This window comes from Schistocerca cancellata, chromosome 6 (assembly GCF_023864275.1).
Source record: "Schistocerca cancellata isolate TAMUIC-IGC-003103 chromosome 6, iqSchCanc2.1, whole genome shotgun sequence".
Taxonomy (NCBI): domain Eukaryota; kingdom Metazoa; phylum Arthropoda; class Insecta; order Orthoptera; family Acrididae; genus Schistocerca; species Schistocerca cancellata.
In genome coordinates this window covers 299468811-299490398 of record NC_064631.1, presented here as the reverse complement: position 1 = coordinate 299490398, position 21588 = coordinate 299468811, and the positions used below count along the sequence as shown (strand labels likewise).

Below are 21588 nucleotides of genomic sequence, written 5' to 3'. Positions count from 1 at the left end.
TTTCTGATAGAATTAGTTTTTTCAACTGTCTTCAATTCCTCAATCTGCTTTCTTTCCCATTTCCTTTTCTTCTTATGATGCCATTTATTCTGTTCTTTCCTTTTATCTTGATGATTTCTTACCGCTAAACATGTATATGATTTATCAAGTGTTTCCCTGTAAGCCTAGTTTTTCTCATGACTTATCTTCATCAAACCAGGTATTCCTTGGTTGTTTTCCTTCTTTCCCTAGAACTTCTTCTGCTGCCTTAATGACTTTGTTCCTGCAAGCACTCCACTTTCCTAATGCAAAGTCACAGTTACACTAGGAGCGTATAGTGCGAAGTTCTCAGTAACCTTCTCAGAGTACGTTTTAGCAATCTCTTAACCTTTTAGCTTTAACACCACATGCTTTCTCTGAGATGTTCCTTTCAATTTCCTTGCATTAGATATCTGAGCTCTTAGTTTTGCAATTACAAGGTGGTGGTCTCACAATTACAAGGTAGTGGCCACATCAAGTCCTCTATAGGTACATACATCTAGAAAGTTTGAGAAATGCCTGCCGTCAACAATTACACGATCATTTTGGTTGGTCTAAAATTCATCGGTATCAATTATTCATGGCAGGAAGTGGTCACTGTCCTTTTGCCATTGTGCTATGTGGTTGGAGCATATTACATATTGCATCCGCCGCTGAACTTCCATCAGTTCATGCAGTACCCACTGTAAGGTGATTTTGCACAACTGCGGCTCTGTCCAGAACATCCTACAGATTGCACGTTTCTCAATGCCACTTGTCTCTCTAACTCCAGTCTGTCTGTCTTCCTCCAGAAGCTACTCAATGACAACACTTGCCAAACTGGTCCACACTCTGACAGGTTGCTACAAGCGTTGCTGATCACTGGTTGCCACACATCATTGGTGAAACTTTCATAACCACCATGATACTGTTCAGTATGGGAGGGCATTATTCCCATAGGCTTCCACCAATTCACTGTGACATTCTCTCGCATTTCTCCTTTGGAAAAAGGCAATTTTGACGTATGCATACTGCTCAACATGAATTACTTCCATCTCACACAATTCTCACCATACAGCTGATTCTGCAGCACACTCTGTACTACTACCAGGAATCACAGAGCCACTTGTTATTGTGAGAATACACTATGCCTCCACACAGGCTCATCCATAGGTAAAGCAGGTGGCTGACTTCAGGTTAACGGTAGAATACTAGGGAAATGCAAACAGCCTACAAAGGACATTGTTTAGAAATCACTAATGTGACCAATCCTAGCATATTTCTCAAGTGCATGATACCAGTGCCAAATAGAACTAACAGGATATAGAATGTATAAAGAGAAAGGCAGCTCAAACCGTCACAGTTTTGTTTGACAAATGGGAGAGTCTCACAGAGATGGTGAAGAAACTGAACTAGTGGACACCTGAAGATAAACACAAACCATCCTGAGAAAGCATATTTACAGAGTTTGAAGAGATGCCTTTAAATGATGAGCGTAATAACATACTACAACCACCTATGTATCAATCCCGTAGGGCTCGTGAGGATAGGATCAGATTAATTACAGTGCACACACAGGCATTTAAACAGTCATTCTTCCTGTGCTCCTTATGTAAATGGACAGGGGAGAAGCCCTAAACTGTTGCAATGGAGAGAAACCCTGTCATGCACTTCAGTGGTTTGCAGAGTATGGATGTAAATGTAGAACTGCCTTCCATAATCTAAAAATACTGACATTTCTATGTTCTTATAGCCTGTAGAACAATAATTTCATCAGTCAAAGGCAACACGCTGCTAGAGAAAATGCATATGTTCATTTATAAGACACAATAAACGAAGGTCAGCTGAGAAGTATATCTCACAGGCTGACAGCTGTTGAAAAAGAGCCTTGATATTGAAATGTACAGCTGGCAAAGTGTCTTCCTAGGAATCTACAGGACTATATGAGTGAAAGACATTTCACAAACATCTTAAGGATTATTTAATGGAAAAATAATTTGATAGTGTAGAGTAGTAGTCCTATAAGTGTAAATAATAGGGAATGTTTTTATAACCTGTATATTGTATTGTCATCACCCAAATATACTGTATGCATCATATGTTTTTGTTATGTCCTTTCTCTAGTCATCAGAGTTAAAGAGTGTGCAAATAACTTTAAGACCTAAACATAAGTTGCAAAAAAATGTATGAAACATTACTATTACATTTGCTAATTTGATATTTTACATATATCAAATATTTTACGGCATTACATTAAGTTGACATGTCTTATATTACAAGTACACACATTGTGCAAAATATAACCAAATGGAAACAAATAAAAATCGATTAATTGGTCGCTTGGTGAGTTGGCCGCATTATAGTGTAAATGAACATCACTGTCCACAGCACTGGAATGGATGTACAAGAATGCAGGTAATTCAAAAGTGTGTTTCAATGACAAGGTGTGGAATACACATAGAATGTAGTTATAAAGCTACTATTCTACCAAAATTCTCTTCATTAACAAAGTGCAAAAAAAATTGTATCTGTTAGCTTTAATTACTGTACTTCTGTGACTAAACACAAAACAGTGACAACAAAGATGGCAACAATAAACAAGCAATGTAAGTTCATGGCACACTGTTAGTAAAATGTACCTCAGACCATGGCCCAGAGTTCCAGATGGGGCACTCTTCACTGTTACATGGTTGGCTGTGGTGAGGTCTCAGAACTGGACACTGTGAATCGGGAACCTGCAATAACACCATCACTAAACCTTTATGTACAGTACTTACAGCTGTCACTTACACTCGCAAAAAAATTCATACTAATCACAAGACTGATATTTCATGTTTTATGCTTTATTATAAAGATGGGGAAATGATAAAGGGTTCCGTTTCAAGTGAGGAATAGTTATAGCATTACGTTGTTAGGTTCTAATTTAGTATGAAATCGATGCTTATGTAAGGTGAACAGATGTCCTGCATTAGCAGGGACTCCCCCCCCCCTCCTTTTCTTTCTTCTTAAAAGGTAAAAGCAGATGCCAAAATGTCCCTGGTGATGACTTATATCAGCATAAAATGTTGTCAATTCAAAATACCCTGTTTTGCATCAGTTTGGTGAAAAATTTAAAGGTACTAACAACTGACAAAGCAATGTGCTGTTTATATTATGGGTCTACTATACACTTGAAACTGAGTGGAGACGCTGCTTGGAAAAGTACACTATACAGTTGTGAATGACAACTGAACTGTGTTGGTAATCGACTAACAAACAGTTATCAATCATGTTTTGATGCAAATGCTGCCAACTATACGAAAAACTGTAAATACATATGCTTCAGTGTGACTCAAAAGAAATTCATTACAGTTGTAACTTTGGTAAAAGACAGTGCTGTGTTCTGCATTCATGAAATAATAAAATACAGTGAACTTTTGTAAACTGTGAGAGCTAAAATGCTTGAAATTAATAACAAACTACTGCTGAAAAAGAAGTGTTTTTTAATAGTGACCTACAAAAGGTATATCCATATATTAAAAAGCAATTAATGACTCAAATGTTTGCTGCAATAAGAGAGCATCTTCTTCTGTTATGAGACATGAAGGGAGACTGGATATATCACAACATACAACCAGTGAAAAACATACAGAATGAAGCATGCAAATACTTCCTCTAGCATTGCACTGACTAATTTCTTTATAAGTGAAAATTTTGTTGTAATGATATGAAATTAGAAGCTACTGAAGGAGTCACTTACCATACTGCTAACACAACTAATCTTTCAAATCAATGGACTGTACTGCTAAATTTTATCAATGTCCCTTTGAACCAAAATTTACTTGTGGCCTTAGCAAAACAAAGGCAAGTCTACTAAAAATTTTAAGCCTACTTCCAATTTCTCAACCAGAATCTAATTTACCAAATGCTAATTTTATTTCATAACGACAGATGCATCAAACCATAAGGACATAAAAATATTTCCATTGCTTGTAACGTACTTTAATCCTACTCAAGGGATTCAAGTTAAAATATTGGATCTTATATCTTTGCCTGGAGAAACTTCAGAAATAATTACTATATTTTGTGAATGTCTGAAAAATAATAACTTAAAAAAAAAACAAAAACAATCACCCTTTGTGTAGAAAATATGAAATACAATTTTGGAAGTGTTTTCTAGAAAGGTCAAAACTTTCTTGGGACTTGGATGTTCTGCTTGTTTAATCCGCAATACCATCCAGATGGCTGCTGATGTCCTTCCTACTGGTACTGAAGGCACTGTTTCTAAAATATATTTTTATTTCTATGGGTATATTGTAAGGGTTGAATATTTTAGATAATTTGTAAATTTGTAGACCAGTAGTGCAAAACAATTTTAGGCTATAATGAAACAAGGTGGCTTGCTTTACTCTCTGCAGTCAAATCTCTTCTGACTATGTTTGTGCCTCTGAAATTATATTTTGAACTTAGGGAAAATAAATGTTCACTTGTCATCACATCATTTTTTGAAAATCCTTTACCAGAAGCTTGGCTATACTATCTTCACAACCAAGCCTCAACTTTTCACGCTGTAGTTCAAAGAGTACTGGGTGAAAAAAAAATTACAGCTTTTGAAGTAATTTCTGTGTTAAATAATTTAAAAGCTAATTTAGTTTCCAAGGGTGAGGGGTTTTTCATTACGTTACCTGTCACATCAATTCTTGGTAACCTGGAAAATGAGGGTTTATCATCAAAAATTGTAAAATTTGAACAGTAATTGCAAAATTTGAACAGTAATGTCCACACATTTTATAAAGTTGCAGCTGAATATTTAAATAAGTGACTTGAACCCACTGAGAATTGGGACTGCAGTTGGCAGTAAGCTAGAGTACTCCAATAGAAGGATATACAAAAGACTGAAGATTTCTTTCTTAAAATGACTCCTTCAACTATAACAGATGATTCTAAAATGGGAACTGGAAGAAACATCACCTAGTGTCTATTGAGTAGAAATTATTTCACATTGTAATATGAACAATGTGCCTCATGCTAATTTTCTTAAAATATTAGAATTTCTTCTTTGTATACCTGAAACTAATGTCCCCACAAGTGTTTCTTCATATGAATTGTTTGTGGATAAATAACATCAACATTCTTTCAGTACAGTCTTTCAAAGCTACACAAAGCTGTTGATTAACCCTCATAATATCAGGACCAGGGGAAGGAGGGGGGGGGGGGGAAGGGTAGTTAATACTGACCTTTTGAAAATACTGTGATCTAGTAAATTACTTACAATTTTAAAATGATATTTACTGTATTCAATTAAGTTTTCTACCATATTTCATAAATGTGTCCAGTTAAAGTTACAGCAAAAATTTAAGTCTTAGTAGTATATGTCTCTTTCCCCGACGTACTCATAGGCATTACTTACACATCAGTATATTTTTAAAAAGTATGTTATGAGTAAACATCAACAACAATTAATGAAATTTGCATTTAAAATTATTTTTGAGTTGGGCATAATTATTTGTGATGTAAACATAGCACTCAGTTCACACTTTAATCTAACAATACCATAAAGCTCCCCATATATAGTTCTTAATTTTTCAAAGGCCTCCTCAGGAAACACAGCTGCAAAGCCTGAGAATTTCTTTCAAGCCAAATATTTCAATAACCTTTCAGTCAGGCAGTGTACTGTAACTGATGTTTTCCTGCATGATTATAATATCCAATATCTCAAGGTGCATCCTCCTGTTTTTGTTCTTTACAGACATTTCTGTGCATGTTTCCCTTCTTCTCGTCCTTGGAATATCATTACTGCTTTCAAAAACACACCACATTTTCTAAAAGTCACTGTATCTCCTAGTGTGCAGCTTTTCTTTCAAGTCTGCCACTTGTTTCCTACAATGTGTAATGTCTAAGGATTTTGACAGCACAATGTTAAAAGTAACATCTGTCAGTGAAAACAGTTCTTCAAACACTCACAAAAGGAAGTTAAATTGAAAATCTTGTAACATTATGAGAAATTCATGTGCTTTATTAAGAGCATTTGTGTCCCAGTTTTGTAATTGTCCAAATTGTATTCACACAAATCTTCAAGTTCTACTCCATGATCTTCCACAGTTTTTACAAAGCCCCTTGATCTTGTTGGTGCAAGTTTTGGAAATCCCTTCTTCGCTGTTGTATCCAGTAACTTTGTTTTTTTAGAGGAATGGACAAAAATGTTACAAAATACTATTATTAGCAAACAAACCACTCTACTTAGACTCACACACCTGACTGCCTGTGATAAAATCAAATTCAACTTGTGGGTGTATCACAAATATGGCATGTGACATTGCTTCTCTAACTTTTGTTTGACACCATTTGAATGTCCCCTCTGTGACAGGTGCCCATCATACATCTGCGTGATCAACTTATTTTTGCATTCATTCCTCAAGATGGTCTACTGCAACCTTTGCTGTTGCCTCTGCCAATCTATCACTGCTAACATTACTAAACTCTACAAATCCTTCAGAAAACAGTCCTTTGTGTACATGTATCTGAATAAAGTTGATAACTGCGAAAGAATTGTGACATGTTTTGTGTCATATAGTAAAATAGCAACTAATGTCATATCTTTCACTGGAGTTCTTATTTCAAAGAGCATAACACCACATACACTTTGAATTAAATAATTTTGAATGAGAAGAGAGAATTCGGTGAACACACAGGCTGCAGATAACAAGTGAATTAACTCCACATAATTGCCTCGATTTTTGGAGTCACAGCTTTCCCCATATCCTCAAAGTGATAATTTTTGTTGTCCTAAAAAGCAGGGGGCTGCTACAATCTCTTAAGTATTTCCCGATTTCATTTCACTGCTCCATTTTGCTGTAAAATGCTTGCACACTTTTGTTTATCTAACTGCAAAACAATCACGCTTTTACCAAATATGCCAAGGTCTATCAATGCATGGATATGCGATTCTGATTTTTCAGGCCTTTAATTGCAGTGTGCTGGTTATTTAGGTCTGAATAACCACAATATTTACTGTTCCAAGGTGATTTGTCCATTCCGTACAACAAACATGGCCAACAGAAAAGGTTACACAATGTTTCACTTCTGCATAACTAAACCGATTTGTTGTAAATAACATGATTAAATGATCATATAACATTTCTGGATTTGTCCTCTGTCTTTAAATTGCTGACAGGGAGTGCACTGACCACTTTTAACAGGCTCTAACTTTTTTCTGAATGGCCGTGAGTGAAAAGATTTATCACTTACTGTAACATCATCATTTAATGTACTCACCAAACTGTGGCAGAACACACACATAAAATAAGGATATAATTAGGCAGGCTTTCAGAGCCAGTGGCAGAAGAGGCAGAAGGGTTGAAGGGGACAGAAGAGGAGTGAAGGAAAAGGACTGGAGAGGTCTAGGAAAAGGGATGGATTTCAGGAAAGTCACCCAGAACTATTGGCCAGAGGAGATTTACTGGACAGGATGAGAAGAAAATTTTGTCAAAAATTGATTGTTTTTGTTTTTATATTTCCTGTAACATCAGTCTTACAGTCACTCATTTTGTGGAATTGCTGGCTAAAATATTATTAAAAGATATTCAAACAATGCATTCACCCGTCACTAAACTCGCTAATTTATGCTGAATTCAGGATAGCAGAAGGGAAAACTTGGTGAATGCAATCTTCCAGTTGCATCCATCTACACATATTTCACATGAGTGTGTAATGTCACAAGTAGCCAAATAGGAGTTAAGACTATCACAGCATGTTGCTTGTACAAGATCTATTTCAAGGAAACAACTAGTGAAGAACAGAAAGTAACTCTCAGTTCAGAGCAAAGAAAATATGGACTATGGAGTAGTTATTATACACTCCTGGAAATTGAAATAAGAACACCGTGAATTCATTGTCCCAGGAAGGGGAAACTTTATTGACACATTCCTGGGGTCAGATACATCACATGATCACACTGACAGAACCACGGGCACATAGACACAGGCAACAGAGCATGCACAATGTCGGCACTAGTACAGTGTATATCCACCTTTCGCAGCAATGCAGGCTGCTATTCTCCCATGGAGACGATCGTAGAGATGCTGGATGTAGTCCTGTGGAACGGCTTGCCATGCCATTTCCACCTGGCGCCTCAGTTGGACCAGCGTTTGTGCTGGACGTGCAGACCGCGTGAGACGACGCTTCATCCAGTCCCAAACATGCTCAATGGGGGACAGATCCGGAGATCTTGCTGGCCAGGGTAGTTGACTTACACCTTCTAGAGCACGTTGGTTGGCACGGGATACATGCGGACGTGCATTGTCCTGTTGGAACAGCAAGTTCCCTTGCCGGTCTAGGAATGGTAGAACGATGGGTTCGATGACGGTTTGGATGTACCGTGCACTATTCAGTGTCCCCTCGACGATCACCAGTGGTGTATGGCCAGTGTAGGAGATCGCTCCCCACACCATGATGCCGGGTGTTGGCCCCGTGTGCCTCGGTCGTATGCAGTCCTGATTGTGGCGCTCACCTGCACGGCGCCAAACATGCATACTACCATCATTGGCACCAAGGCAGAAGCGACTCTCATCGCTGAAGACGACACGTCTCCATTCGTCCCTCCATTCATGCCTGTCGCGACACCACTGGAGGCGGGCTGCACGATGTTGGGGCGTGAGCGGAAGACGGCCTAACAGTGTGCGGGACTGTAGCCCAGCTTCATGGAGACGGTTGCGAATGGTCCTCGCCGATACCCCAGGAGCAACAGTGTCCCTAATTTGCTGGGAAGTGGCGGTGCGGTCCCCTACGGCACTGCGTAGGATCCTACGGTCTTGGCGTGCATCCGTGCGTCGCTGCGGTCCGGTCCCAGGTCGACGGGCACGTGCACCTTCCGCCGACCACTGGCGACAACATCGATGTACTGTGGAGACCTCACGCCCCACGTGTTGAGCAATTCGGCGGTACGTCCACCCGGCCTCCCGCATGCCCACTATACGCCCTCGCTCAAAGTCCGCCAACTGCACATACGGTTCACGTCCACGCTGTCGCGGCATGCTACCAGTGTTAAAGACTGCGATGGAGCTCCGTATGCCACGGCAAACTGTCTGACACTGACGGCGGCGGTGCACAAATGCTGCGCAGCTAGCGCCATTCGACGGCCAACACCGCGGTTCCTGGTGTGTCCGCTGTGCCGTGCGTGTGATCATTGCTTGTACAGCCCTCTCGCAGTGTCCGGAGCAAGTATGGTGGGTCTGACACACCGGTGTCAATGTGTTCTTTTTTCCATTTCCAGGAGTGTATTATGATTTAGTTTTTATGAGTTGACTTATAATGAATATTTGCGACTTAATGATTCATATATTAACAGAGCATGCAATGCATACATTGCATTCATGGAGGAAATGCCCTTGATGTACACTCAATTCTTAGCTATGATATTCCTTTCAGGGGATCAAATGCACAAAATATGAACACAGTTTTCAAATTGCAGAAAAGGGCCATAAGAATAACTAGAAATACTGCAGTATCAAAGTTCTCTGTAAAAATCATTCCAAACCACTGAGGATTTTAATTGCAACAAGTGAATACACTTATTAAATAGTTTTACACATCAAAAATAACATTGAAATTACTGCACAAACACCACTCCCCATGATGATGGGACAAGATATACGCTGAAATTGCATTTACCAAAGAAAGAATAACCATAAAACTCTAAACAGCACTTTCTACCAAGGAATAAATCTGTACAATAAATTACCATAGGACACAAAAGGCAATTAAAAAGTAGGTCTACTTGTTGACTCAACTATTCCATACATTGAAGGTTTACTTAGATAACACGGAGCACGGATTTGGTAAAAAATGTGACAAAAATAATTACAATGGTAATAAGATATCCAAAATTTCCACATAACACTTTCACAGTGTTTTTCCTTTATTTTCCTTTTCTGAAAAAACTTACTCCCAAAGCTATGCAGTGACTAATACTAACACCTTATCCTCTTTCTGACCTCTGCGTTTCACTTGTTACAGAGGGCTGCTGATTCAGTTTTTCAGGCTAGCAAACGGTGCACAAAATTGTTGTGAAATCACTTGATAGTTTGTCTAGTGATATGAACCAATGTGCATATAGTATGTGCAGTAACAGGAGTGAGAAATTACTGAAGAGGGTAGCATTAGCATTTTATAATCATTAAATAACTTACTTCTAAAACAGTATTGTACACTAGGGGTAAATCAAATGAGGTAGCACTGTTTCAACCAGTCAGGTTTCCCTATATTATTTCAGGCAAATGCCAGGATGACCCCTACTATAAGGCCACAACTGATAACCTGTCCCATCCTTATCGTTCTACACCTCTAAGTCTATAAACATGACTATATGTGAATTACTTTGTTTTTGTTGTTCTTAAACTATCCAAAATCATTTTTTTAGAGCTCTATGCATAAATAAACTACTATGCTGAACGAACAATGCAGAGTGTCAGGACTGTCATGCAGAGGAAAAATGGCATATGATATTTTTGCAGTCTCATAATCCTGAAAATTCTGCCAGCTTTTATAAAATTAGTGTTAACCATGGCCGTCCACATAAATTTACCCAAGCGGGAGACGGGGTAAATTTATAAAATTTTCATTGCTGATGTAAATGAGTTTGTCAGTTTCGAGACATGTCATTCCCATCCATAAGAACTAAATTCTAAGGTTACTAATTACTTACTACAGTAAACTCGTATTATTCACAGTCTTTTCTGTTTATAAATGGAGGTTACACAGTGTTGGGCAATGAAACTTACGTGCTAACAAATACTACAGACAGTGGTAACAACTATTACGAAAAAAATGGATGACGTAAAGAACAAATAGATGTATCAATATTATGAAAAGGGTAGTTGCTAATTACCATATAGCAGCTACAACAAAAAACTGCTTGAATACGAGCTTTCAGCCAGCAAGGCCTTTATCTCACACAACATCTCCTTCTCACAATATTGTTATATTCTATTTTGGATATTATACATAGATGTATTTCATTCAGCTGTTAACAATGTATGTAGATTTCATTCATATCTCTGAAAGCTAAGAAACCGCCTCACAAAGGCTACAATAGACATTTCGTTTAAGCATTATCACGGCTGGTGGCCTACTGCTTCGAATGCAGATCGAGTTTTAGAGATCCCCCCATTGCAGCCAAAAAGTTCCCCAAAATGGTACCACTCCTTTAAACTATTATTTATTGTCAGCTTGAATTGGTGGAATTACGTGTACAGGCTGTAAAATTATCGTATATGTAAAAAATTATAGTAGCTGCATAAACTAAAACATTTAATTTGTAAATAAAGACTAATAGTCGGACCATAAAAAAACACTCTTCTTTTCGTTGTCCTATTGATTTACTCTTAGATGGTATAGTAACTCGAGAAATAGATAAGAAATCTATTATGTGGCTTAGTGAGTGACAAAAATTCTATTACGATGACATAACTTAATTTTTATTAAATTTCTTAAGTATATACCGATACTAAATGTAAATTTTCTCTGCCATTAAAATAATAACAGGTTGCTCTATTATCGTAAGTATGTTAAGATACAGGGTACCATGACTGAAATTAAGAGACATATACTATAATTGCTGCACTAATGCCAGTATTTTATTGTCATGTGTACTGGAGCAAAACCAACCATAAAATCGCTATTACCATGTTTATTACTACCAAAATTCTCATGACGTCGACATCATAATGTTGATTATATAGATCCTCTAATTAAATTTTTCTAACTCCCACACTTCAGTTATGTTATTTGCTGTTCTTGTGCATTCTACTTCTCGCTTTGTTTTTTTTACCACATTCATTGTGGAGAACGTTCTCACTACTGCTCTAGCATTCGAGAACGGCAGCCTCAAAACTTCCATCACAAACTTGTTGGTAGTCCAGAATTTCTGCTGTCCAGTAACATCTTCAAAGGCCGCCACTTCATCCAAGAATGTCTCTGCTGTTGAATTAACTTTGCTTAATTGTTGGAATGGAAGAACTTGTCATTCATCCAAAGCGCTGTTAACATTGTCAGCTCAAATGGATTCTTTAAAATTGGGAGAGAAACAGGAAATTTGTTGTGCAAGGGATTCAGATTTTCTTGGAATTCTCTTCTGAATTTCTCGGCATAATCGACAAAGAAATGATACACACCGTTCTTCAGTAACCCTTATATTGTTTTCATCAATACCACCCGTCATTTCATTGAAAGGATTCCAATGTTAATACATTCAATGTTCATCACATAAACTCTAAAACTGAACCTTGTTGAATCTTGTCTTTTGACATTATTCATCACTCTGGGTAGGGGTCTCATAAATGTTGGTTCTAAAATTTGGGCAAAATCCACAGAAATCGAATCATAAGATGAGGGCGAGGAGCGACTCCAAATGCTTGGAAAACTTAACCTAAATGTCGCTATAAGCATAATGCTTGTAGAAATATATTTTAAAAGAATAAAGTATTACTTAAGCTACTTGTATACACAATTTTCACACAGGTTATTTTATGAACCAGTCATACGTCTCTGATTACTTGACAGCTTTTATAAGACCAGTTTTTTATTTGCATAGTTATAAGTAACTGCATAACTCACTTGAAAGTTTTAAGTACACTACAAGATGCTGTGAGCTGTTAATACATTCAAACGATTCCATTCATCAGACCATTGAGCTCCCATCTACAACTTAAAACATATATTGGCATATATTTAATAATTCTGATTTCTGAATGCTGAACTCCATATTTCTTAAAAAAAAAAAAGTCTAGCGATTTTTCTGGGTACGTAATACTGACTTACAATATTATCTTCAAACATCTGAAGCCATAAAATTATTCATATGCACACACTGATCAAACACTGTTGACTTATAAATATCTACTTCTTTTCCTTTTAAATAAACCAATGTCGTTTCTATATCTTTCCATTCCACTAATTTAGTCACAGACATCCACTCAAAAAAGTCAAAACCTGACAGCTGATTAGACCATTTTGTAAAATAAGTAATGGAAGATTCATAAAATACTAATATTGAGAGATAGTCATTACACCACGCATTTATTTTCTGCAAATGCTCATTGATTTGTTCACATCTTTCGTGTGATACTACTTTCCTGTAGACTACAGCATCATCGGCAAACAGTTTAATGCCGCTGTCAGTACCATCAACCAGATTGTTTAAGTAAATCGTAAAAAGCAGCGGACCTATTACGCTGCCCTGGGACACACCTGAAGTTACGCTTGTTTCTGTTGAAGTAACCCCATTCAAGCCGACATACTGCTCTCTGTCTGTTAGAAAACCTTCTATCCAACCGCATATGTCATCTCATAGACTGTAAGTGCGCACTTTTTGTAGCAAGCGACAGTGCGGAACTGGGTCGAACGCCTTTCGAAAGTCGAGAAATTGGCATCAACCTGGGAGCCGGTATCTAGAGCCTGTTGTATATCACACATAAAGAAGGCCAGCTGTATCTCGCATGAGAGCTGTTTTCTATAGCCGTGCTGGTTTCTGCAGATGAGCTTCTCAGAGTCTAGAAAGGTCACTATGTCTGAACACAAAATATGTTCCATGATTCTACAACAAATCGAATTCAGTGAAATTGGCCGACAATTATGTGCATCCGATTTTCTACCCTTTTTGTAGATTGCTATGATCTGGGCCTTCTTCCAGTCCCATGAAACTTTCCGCTGTTCCAATGATCTCTGATAGATGATGGATAAGAATGGTGCTATGTTTGTAGCATAGTCAACATAAAATCTTACGGGGATACCGTCTGGGCCAGATGCCTTCCTGGCGTCTAAGGATCTGAACTGTTTTACAGTTGCAGATACCCTAACCAATACGTCATCCATCCTTGCGTTTGATCGATAATTGAAAGGGAGAATGGTGCTGCAGTCCTCTACCGTAAACGAGTTTTTGAAAGCGAGGTTTAGAATTTCGGCCTTCAGTTTATCTTCATCCATTACATTATCCGTACTGTCAGCAAGAGAAGGTATTAAATTATTTGTAGCGTTCATAGATGTTACATACGACCAAAATTTTTTGGGGTTATTTTTAGAATCTGCAGATAAAATATTGCTTTCAACCTACTGCGTATAACAAAGCGAAAATCCCCATTGATGTACGAGTACAAAATAAATTCCCAGTCTTTGGAAGCGGTAACATGCGTCAAGTAGCTGGGTGTGACTATTCGAAATGATCTCAAATGGAATGATCAGATTACACAAGTAACATGCGTCAAGTATCTGGGTGTGACTATTCGAAATGATCTCAAATGGAATGATCAGATTACACAAGTTACTTTTAACTCTAGATTGCAGTTTATTGGTAGAATCCTGAAGCGATGCAGTCCTTCAACAAAGGAAATAGCTTACAATACGTTAGTTCGTCGAGTCTTAAGAGTATTGTTCGTCTGTATGGGACCCTTACCAGTTGGGTCTGATTCAAGAAACTGAGAAGGTCCAAAGAAGAGCGGCAAAATACGTTACTGGTACATTTAGCCATCGCGAGAGCGTTACAAATCTCATTGAAAGTTTGAAGAGGGACACACTTGTAGATAGACGACGCGCAAAACGGAAGGGGCTGCTCACTAAATTTCGAAACCGATCTTCGCCGAGGATGTAGAGCATATATTATTACCACCAACTTTCAAATCGCGCAACGATCACCATCCAAAGATAAGGGAAATTAGAGCTCGCACTGAGGCGTTCAGGCAGTCGTTTTTCCTCGTGCAATCCGTGAGGGGAACAGATGGGGGAAATATGAATATTGGCGTTTGGTGGCTAGCGGAGTATAATGTAGATGTAGAAACTCTTTTACATCACAGTGAAATTTTTCGATGGTTAGTTCAGAGCAGTGATCTCCACTTTTTTTAGAAATGCTTTTGGTTCCATATCCAAATAACAACAATTTTCTTTCTCTTGTAGTGAAATTCATTGTACTCTAAATAATGCACTTCACTTCAATCACATGTTACTACTCTCAGTTTTCTTTATTTACTTACTAAACAAATTTAACTGATGGTGAATGAACCACAACTAAGCCTCGCTTTCTTCAGACAAGAAAAAAAAATCAGAGCTTCCTACAGTTATAAAAATTTCTTGACAGCAGGCATTAAAGACAGCCATCTTGTTTTAGCGTGTGACATAAGTTTTCGATATCAGGTATCCACAAATTCACAAAAGTCAACACGTTCTGTCGTTGTGATAGTGCAAATGGAAAAGCAGTTAAAAAGTTTCACCACAATTAACTCGATATTGACAGATAAAATGACTACAGAAATTAATATACTGTTATGTAAAATGTGTGCTGGACAGCCGACTCCTTTCAGGTTCTTCCCAAGTGTCGCTTTTCAGCCACTGAGTACGCTGTTTTCACCCCTACAGTTCGACCTCTCGAAATTTGTGTTGCAGTCGACGCTGCAAACTGCTACACGATTTTGTATGTTAATTTTACGATCAGTGAGGGATGAAATGCATAATTGGATATAGTATCCAATGTTTCACTTTTTCAAAATCTATCTTAATTATTCTCATTTTGTATCCCTACACCTACATCAAAATACTGAACAAGTATAGGAAACAATTTCAGTGTTTTACGATCGTCGCCATCAGTTGCGAGTCTGTAAAACGGAGTTTTTACAAATCCAGACTACAAATTGACACGTAATGAGGACCAAGAACATGTTTTATGTTACTATGGCTTTTGTTCTTCCGACACTTTGCTTTTTAGCAATCAAAGAATGGGGATACAAAACTGAACACAATTTCGTCATGCAATCACGTAACTAAAATGAATGGTGGTGTTTTACAGTTCTATATACTGATCTCAATTTAGTGCCAGCAATGAGAACTTCCTCCCTTGTAACCGATTTTACAAAAAGAGGTTGTTAGTTTTGAACTGGATGTTTGAGTACTTCTTTTGTGCTTTTGGTTCGCAATATGGTGAATTTCGTCTATTTCCCATCAAACTCTACTGAAAAACAACATGAACGAAGTTTTCAGAATGTTTCCCCACATGTGTTGCTTCTTTGTATGAAAGGCCATATTTTGGGTACTCGTCACTGAAAAAGCACTTACGTTTCGGTTTTGGCATCACAAATTAATGAAAACCCACGCACTACAACAACACACACAGGAACTGCAACGATAAACGAATATATTGTGCCAAGTTAATCAACAATATGAACTAGCAAATATTGGTTGCTATACAGTGTTGCCAGCTGCATTCAAATAAACTAGACAAAGTATGAGAGTAGTCTGCTGACAGTTTCTTATATGTTATGTATTAATACATCTTAATATGCTGAACCAGTAGACTATAAATCTTCGAGTCTCTTAATTGAAATTCGAGACATTTAGAATCCCAACTGAGCCTTTTTGGGACACTGGGACAAAGAGTTTCAAAAACTGGGCCATTCCCAATTAATCAGCACGTATAGCAACCCTAGCTCTGGGGGAACTAAAACTGACAGATAGTTCAGCAGCACACTATGTGGTGCCAATTGTAGCTTAAAAGGTTCAACATTATCAACCTGAAACATGCGATTACAATCAGTGACCGTTTTTAATGAAAGTTTCAAAAATAGAGGATGTAATTGACTGGGTTTTGATAAAAGCGTGAGATGCAGTTGTTTAGCGGTTTAGCATCTTTCTTTACACTTAGCCAATTTAGAGAGAAACTCTGAAGCATCTCATTGGCGTAAAGGTAATGGCACCTGTACGAGCTAGTCAGCGCATTTCCGACAACTTGTCTATTTTGAGTGGTTTCTGTGCAGTCCTAAAGCATCGACTGTGCATCGACGAGCGCAGTGTCACGAAATGGCATCTAGAAGGCGCTGACCCGTGCGCCAATGGAAAGAGTGGTTGGCGCCACGTCTCCAGGAAGACAGAGTTCAGCGCCCCAAGTCAACCCAGATTTAACCAACCACCCATCGCTGGTCGGCCCAGTTCGGTCACAGTCTCCAAGGGCATCAGTACTGAATATTAGACGATACTTAGCCTATGTATTGCGAGTGTGATAGAGGATACCGTAGTTGTATGTAGGAGGCACAGAAGCTCAAGAATCAAGAGAAGTTAAGTGAACTTTATTTTCTTTTAATGGATAAGAGTTCCATTAACCTTCAAGTGATTCGTACAGTTTGTAGTCTTGCCACCAGCTGTGCCACCAGCTGTGCTGACTCCCAGAGTAACCATCACAAGACTTTCTTTCCAATCAGTGTGTCATGCAGCACCGAATATTCGTTTTTTAGCTCGGTACTGCGTGCAAGCCAGTTCTGAACTTCTCTAACGATGTATTGTAAATGCGACGGTTCTAAGCGCTTCAGTCCGGAACCGCGCTTTGCTATGGTCGCATGTTAGAATCCTGCCTGGGGAATGGGTGTGTGTGATGTCCTTAGGTTAGTTAGGTTTATGTAGTTCTAAGTCTAGGGGACTGATGACCTCAGATGTTAAGTCTCTTACTGCCTAGAGCCATTTGAACCATTTTTTTTGTAAATGCGAAGATAAAGCTTTGCAAGCATTTTCTGCGACAAGATGCAATGCATTTGGCACACATTTGACAACAGTAAGACGAGCCAGAGATTCTTTCAAAATTGAAGAATGAATTATGCTCTCCTACCATAACTTTAGCGCTGTCCACACCGATACCTACCAACTTATTTAAACCAAAGCCTTCTTTTACCAGTACGCTAAAAACATTGTCATGATCTTTTTCATGTTTTGACTAAAATGAAACACTATAATGTACAACATATTTGATTCAGTAGACGTACTCTCATCTGTTATCATCAAATAAGAACAGTCGCCAATGTCTTCATCGATGTCCTCAAGCAAACATGGCGAAATCACATAGCGCTGCACATTTAGTATGATGTAGATTCATTTCACTGAGTACAGTAGATGACTTGTCCAAAGATCTCCTAGACGGTCTACTACTGATTCCAAACAACGCTCTGCAATGACTACCACCACTTTTTCTCTCGCTGGGTAGTTTTGCACCATAAAATATTGTTAATTTTGAGTTGGTGGAACCAACCTGCAAAAATTCGAGACCCTGTAAATACTTCTTGCAGCTTACATGGTTAAACAAATCTTTTTTGTGAGTGTAGTGTGCATTTGCACAATCTGCAAAACGTTTTGGTCGCATTTCCTTATGAACATGTATGCCACTCTGAAACAAATCTCAGAATTGACGTTATTATTATTCCCCAAAACGGGCAATTTTTATTTAACGACCACAGATGATAATACCGAAGTCTGAACAACAGATTAAACCAAGGATCACACCCCGCCACTCATTTCTGATCAACATGAGAGAACGATAATACGTTTGTTTTCGTGGCCATCTTCCACAGAAGCTGTTAAAATCTGTTTCTATAAGTTCTATCTCTCTCTCTCTCTCTCTCACACACACACACACACACACACACACACACACTCGTTTCATAGGTTGGCAACATTCACAACGTGAATGAAAACAAACGAACAGGCATAAACACTGTGCCAATGCACAATGAAAAACAGTTAAGAAAGTCAGTTGCAAATAATGCAGCGCAGGAAATTCTGCAGAATGTCAAAAAGTGCCAAGCGCAGATGTGAAATGAAGCCTGTCGACACCAACCACGGGCAACAAGGAGGTAAGGAACAGATCAGGTAAAGAAACACCACAAGTACCTTGCCAACTTGATAAAGAAAACAGTGTTTTTAACTTAAAAATGTACAAATGTATGTATCCAATTTACAGATAATCACGGAAGATGCTTTGTAAATAAAAGCGAAACGCGTCTGGTGTAATTCTTTTTAATTAAACTGCAGTCAGCTCAAGACAGATAATCTATAGAAACAATTTTTGTCGGCGTCATCTGGTCCTATCATCTATATGTACTTTAGCGATCCAATCCAGTTATTCCACTAAATCGAGTATAAGCCCACTACTTCAGCACTGGCACCCAAATCATCCCCAAAGCCCACAGAGCCAACTCAACATAAAGAAAACGACAAACTGGCAACCAAAGCCAACCTTCCGTATTTCACCACTGTACCAAGTACTCACTGACCTCACTCAACAAATAGGTATCATAACGGTATGGTTTGTGCGGCGTCATTTCGCCATGTTGTTGTTGTTGTGGTCTTCAGTCCTGAGACTGGTTTGATGCAGCTCTCCATGCTACTCTATCCTGTGCAAGCTTCTTCATCTCCCAGTACCTACTGCAGCCTACATCCTTCTGAATCTGGTTAGTGTATTCATCTCTTGGTCTCCCTCTACGATTTTTACCCTCCACGCTGCCCCCCAATACTAAATTGGTGATCCCTCGATGTCTCAGAACGTGTCCTACCAACCGATCCCTTCTTCTAGTCAAGTTGTGCCACAAGCTCCTCTTCTCCCCAATTCTATTCAATACCTCCTCATTAGTTATGTGATATACCCATCTAATCTTCAGCATTCTTCTGTAGCACCACATTTCGAAAGCTTCTATTCTCTTCTTGTCTAAACTATTTATCGTCCATGTTTCACTTCCATACATGGCTACACCCCATACAAATACTTTCAGAAACGACTTCCTGACATTTAAATCTATACTCGATGTCAACAAATTTTTCTTCTTCAGAAACGCTTTCCTTGCCATTGCCATTCTTCATTGTATATCCTCTCTACTTCGACCATCATCAGTTATTTTGCTCCCCAAATAGCAAACCTCTTTTACCACTTTAAGTGTCTCAATTCCTAATCTAATTTCCTCAGCATCACCCGACTTAATTCGACTACATTCCATTATCCTCGTTTTGCTTTTGTTGATGTTTATCTTATATCTTCCTTTCAAGACATTGTCCATTCCGTTCAGCTGCTCTTCCAGGTCCTTTGCTGTCTCTGACAGAATTACAATGTCATCGGCGAACCTCAAAGTTTTTATTTCTTCTCCATGAATTTTAATACCTACTCCGAACTTTTCTTTTGTTTCCTTTACTGCTTGCTCAATACACAGAATGAATAACATCGGGGATAGGCTACAACCCTGTCTCACTCCCTTCCCAACGACTGCTTCCCTTTCATACCCCTCGACTCTTATAACTGCCATCTGGTTTCTGTACAAATTGTAAATAGCCTTTCGCTCCCTGTATTTTACCCCTGCCACCTTCAGAATTTGAAAGAGTGTATTCCAATCAACATTGTCAAAAGCTTCTCTAAGTCTACAAATGCTAGAAACGTAGGTTTGCCTTTCCTTAATCTTTCTTCTAAGATAAGTTGTAGGGCCAGTATTGCCTCACGTGTTCCAACATTTCTACGGAATCCAAACTGATCTTCCCCGAGGCCGGCTTCTATCAGTTTTTCCATTCATCTGTGAAGAATTCGCGTTAGGTTTTTGCAGCCATGGCTTATTAAATTGATAGTTCGGTAATTTTCACATCTGTCAACACCTGCTTTCTTTGGGATTGGAATTATTATATTCTTTTTGAAGTCTGAGGGTATTTCGCCTGTCTCATACATCTTGCTCACCAGATGGCAGAGTTTTTTTAGACTTGGATCTCCGAAGGCTGTCAGTAGTTCTAATGGAATGTTGTCTACTCCCGGGCCTTGTTTCGGCTTAGGTCTTTCAGTGCTCTGTCAAAGTCTTCACGCAGTATCATATTTCCCATTTCATCTTCATCTACATCCTCTTCCATTTCCATAATATTGTCCTCAAGTACATCGCCCTTGTATAGACCCTCTATATACTCCTTCCACCTTTCTGCTTTCCCTTCTTTGTTCAGAACTGGGTTTCCATCTGAGCTCTTGATATTCATGCAAGTGGTTCTCCTTTCTCCAAAAGTCTCTTTAACTTTCCTGTAGGCAGTATCTATCTTACCCCTAGTGAGATAAGCCTCTACGTCCTTACATTTGTCCTCTAGCCATCCCTGCTTAGCCATTTTGCACTTCCTGTCGATATCATTTTTGAGACGTTTGTATTCCTTTTTGCGTGCTTCATTTACTGCATTTTTATATTTTCTCCTTTCATTAATTAAATTCAATATTTCTTCTGTTCCCACTACATCTAACTTTAACCTATCCATTTCCCTCTTTAAATTTTCTAACCTACCTGCCCGATTAAGGGATCTGACGTTCCACGCTCCGATCCGTAGAACGCCAGTTATCTTTCTCTTGATAACGACGTCCTCTTGAGTAGTCCCCGCCCGGAGATCCAAATGGGGGACTATTTTACCTCCGGAATATTTAACCCAAGAGGACGCCATCATCATTTAATCATACAGTAAAGCTGCATGCCCCCGGGAAAATTACGGCTGTAGTTTCCCCTTGCTTTCAGCCGTTCGCAGTACCAGAACAGCAAGGCCATTTTGATTAGTGTTACAAGGCCAGATCAGTCAATCATCCAGACTGTTGCCCCTGCAACTACTGAAAAGGCTGCTGCCCCTCTTCAGGAACCACACGTTTGTCTGGCCTCTCAACAGATACCATTCCGTTGTGGTTGCACCTAAGGTCCGGCTATCTGTATCGTTGAGGCACGCAAGCCTCCCCACCAACGGCAAGGTCCATGGTTCATGGTGGGGCATTTCGCCATAATTGTATTTATTCTAAAATTCAAAGGAAAATCATTTAAT

At 38.8% G+C, this 21588-nt stretch overlaps 1 protein-coding gene across 1 annotated transcript in view; it reads right to left on the bottom strand.

Moving 5' to 3' along the window:
• The window catches only part of LOC126191540 (protein madd-4-like), a 502815-nt gene that overhangs the window by 242214 nt on the left and 239013 nt on the right, over nucleotides 1–21588 (bottom strand). The window contains exon 7 of the mRNA XM_049932445.1: nucleotides 2637–2732. Coding sequence (XP_049788402.1) covers nucleotides 2637–2732 — 96 coding nt within the window. The remainder of the gene's footprint in view (nucleotides 1–2636; nucleotides 2733–21588) is intronic.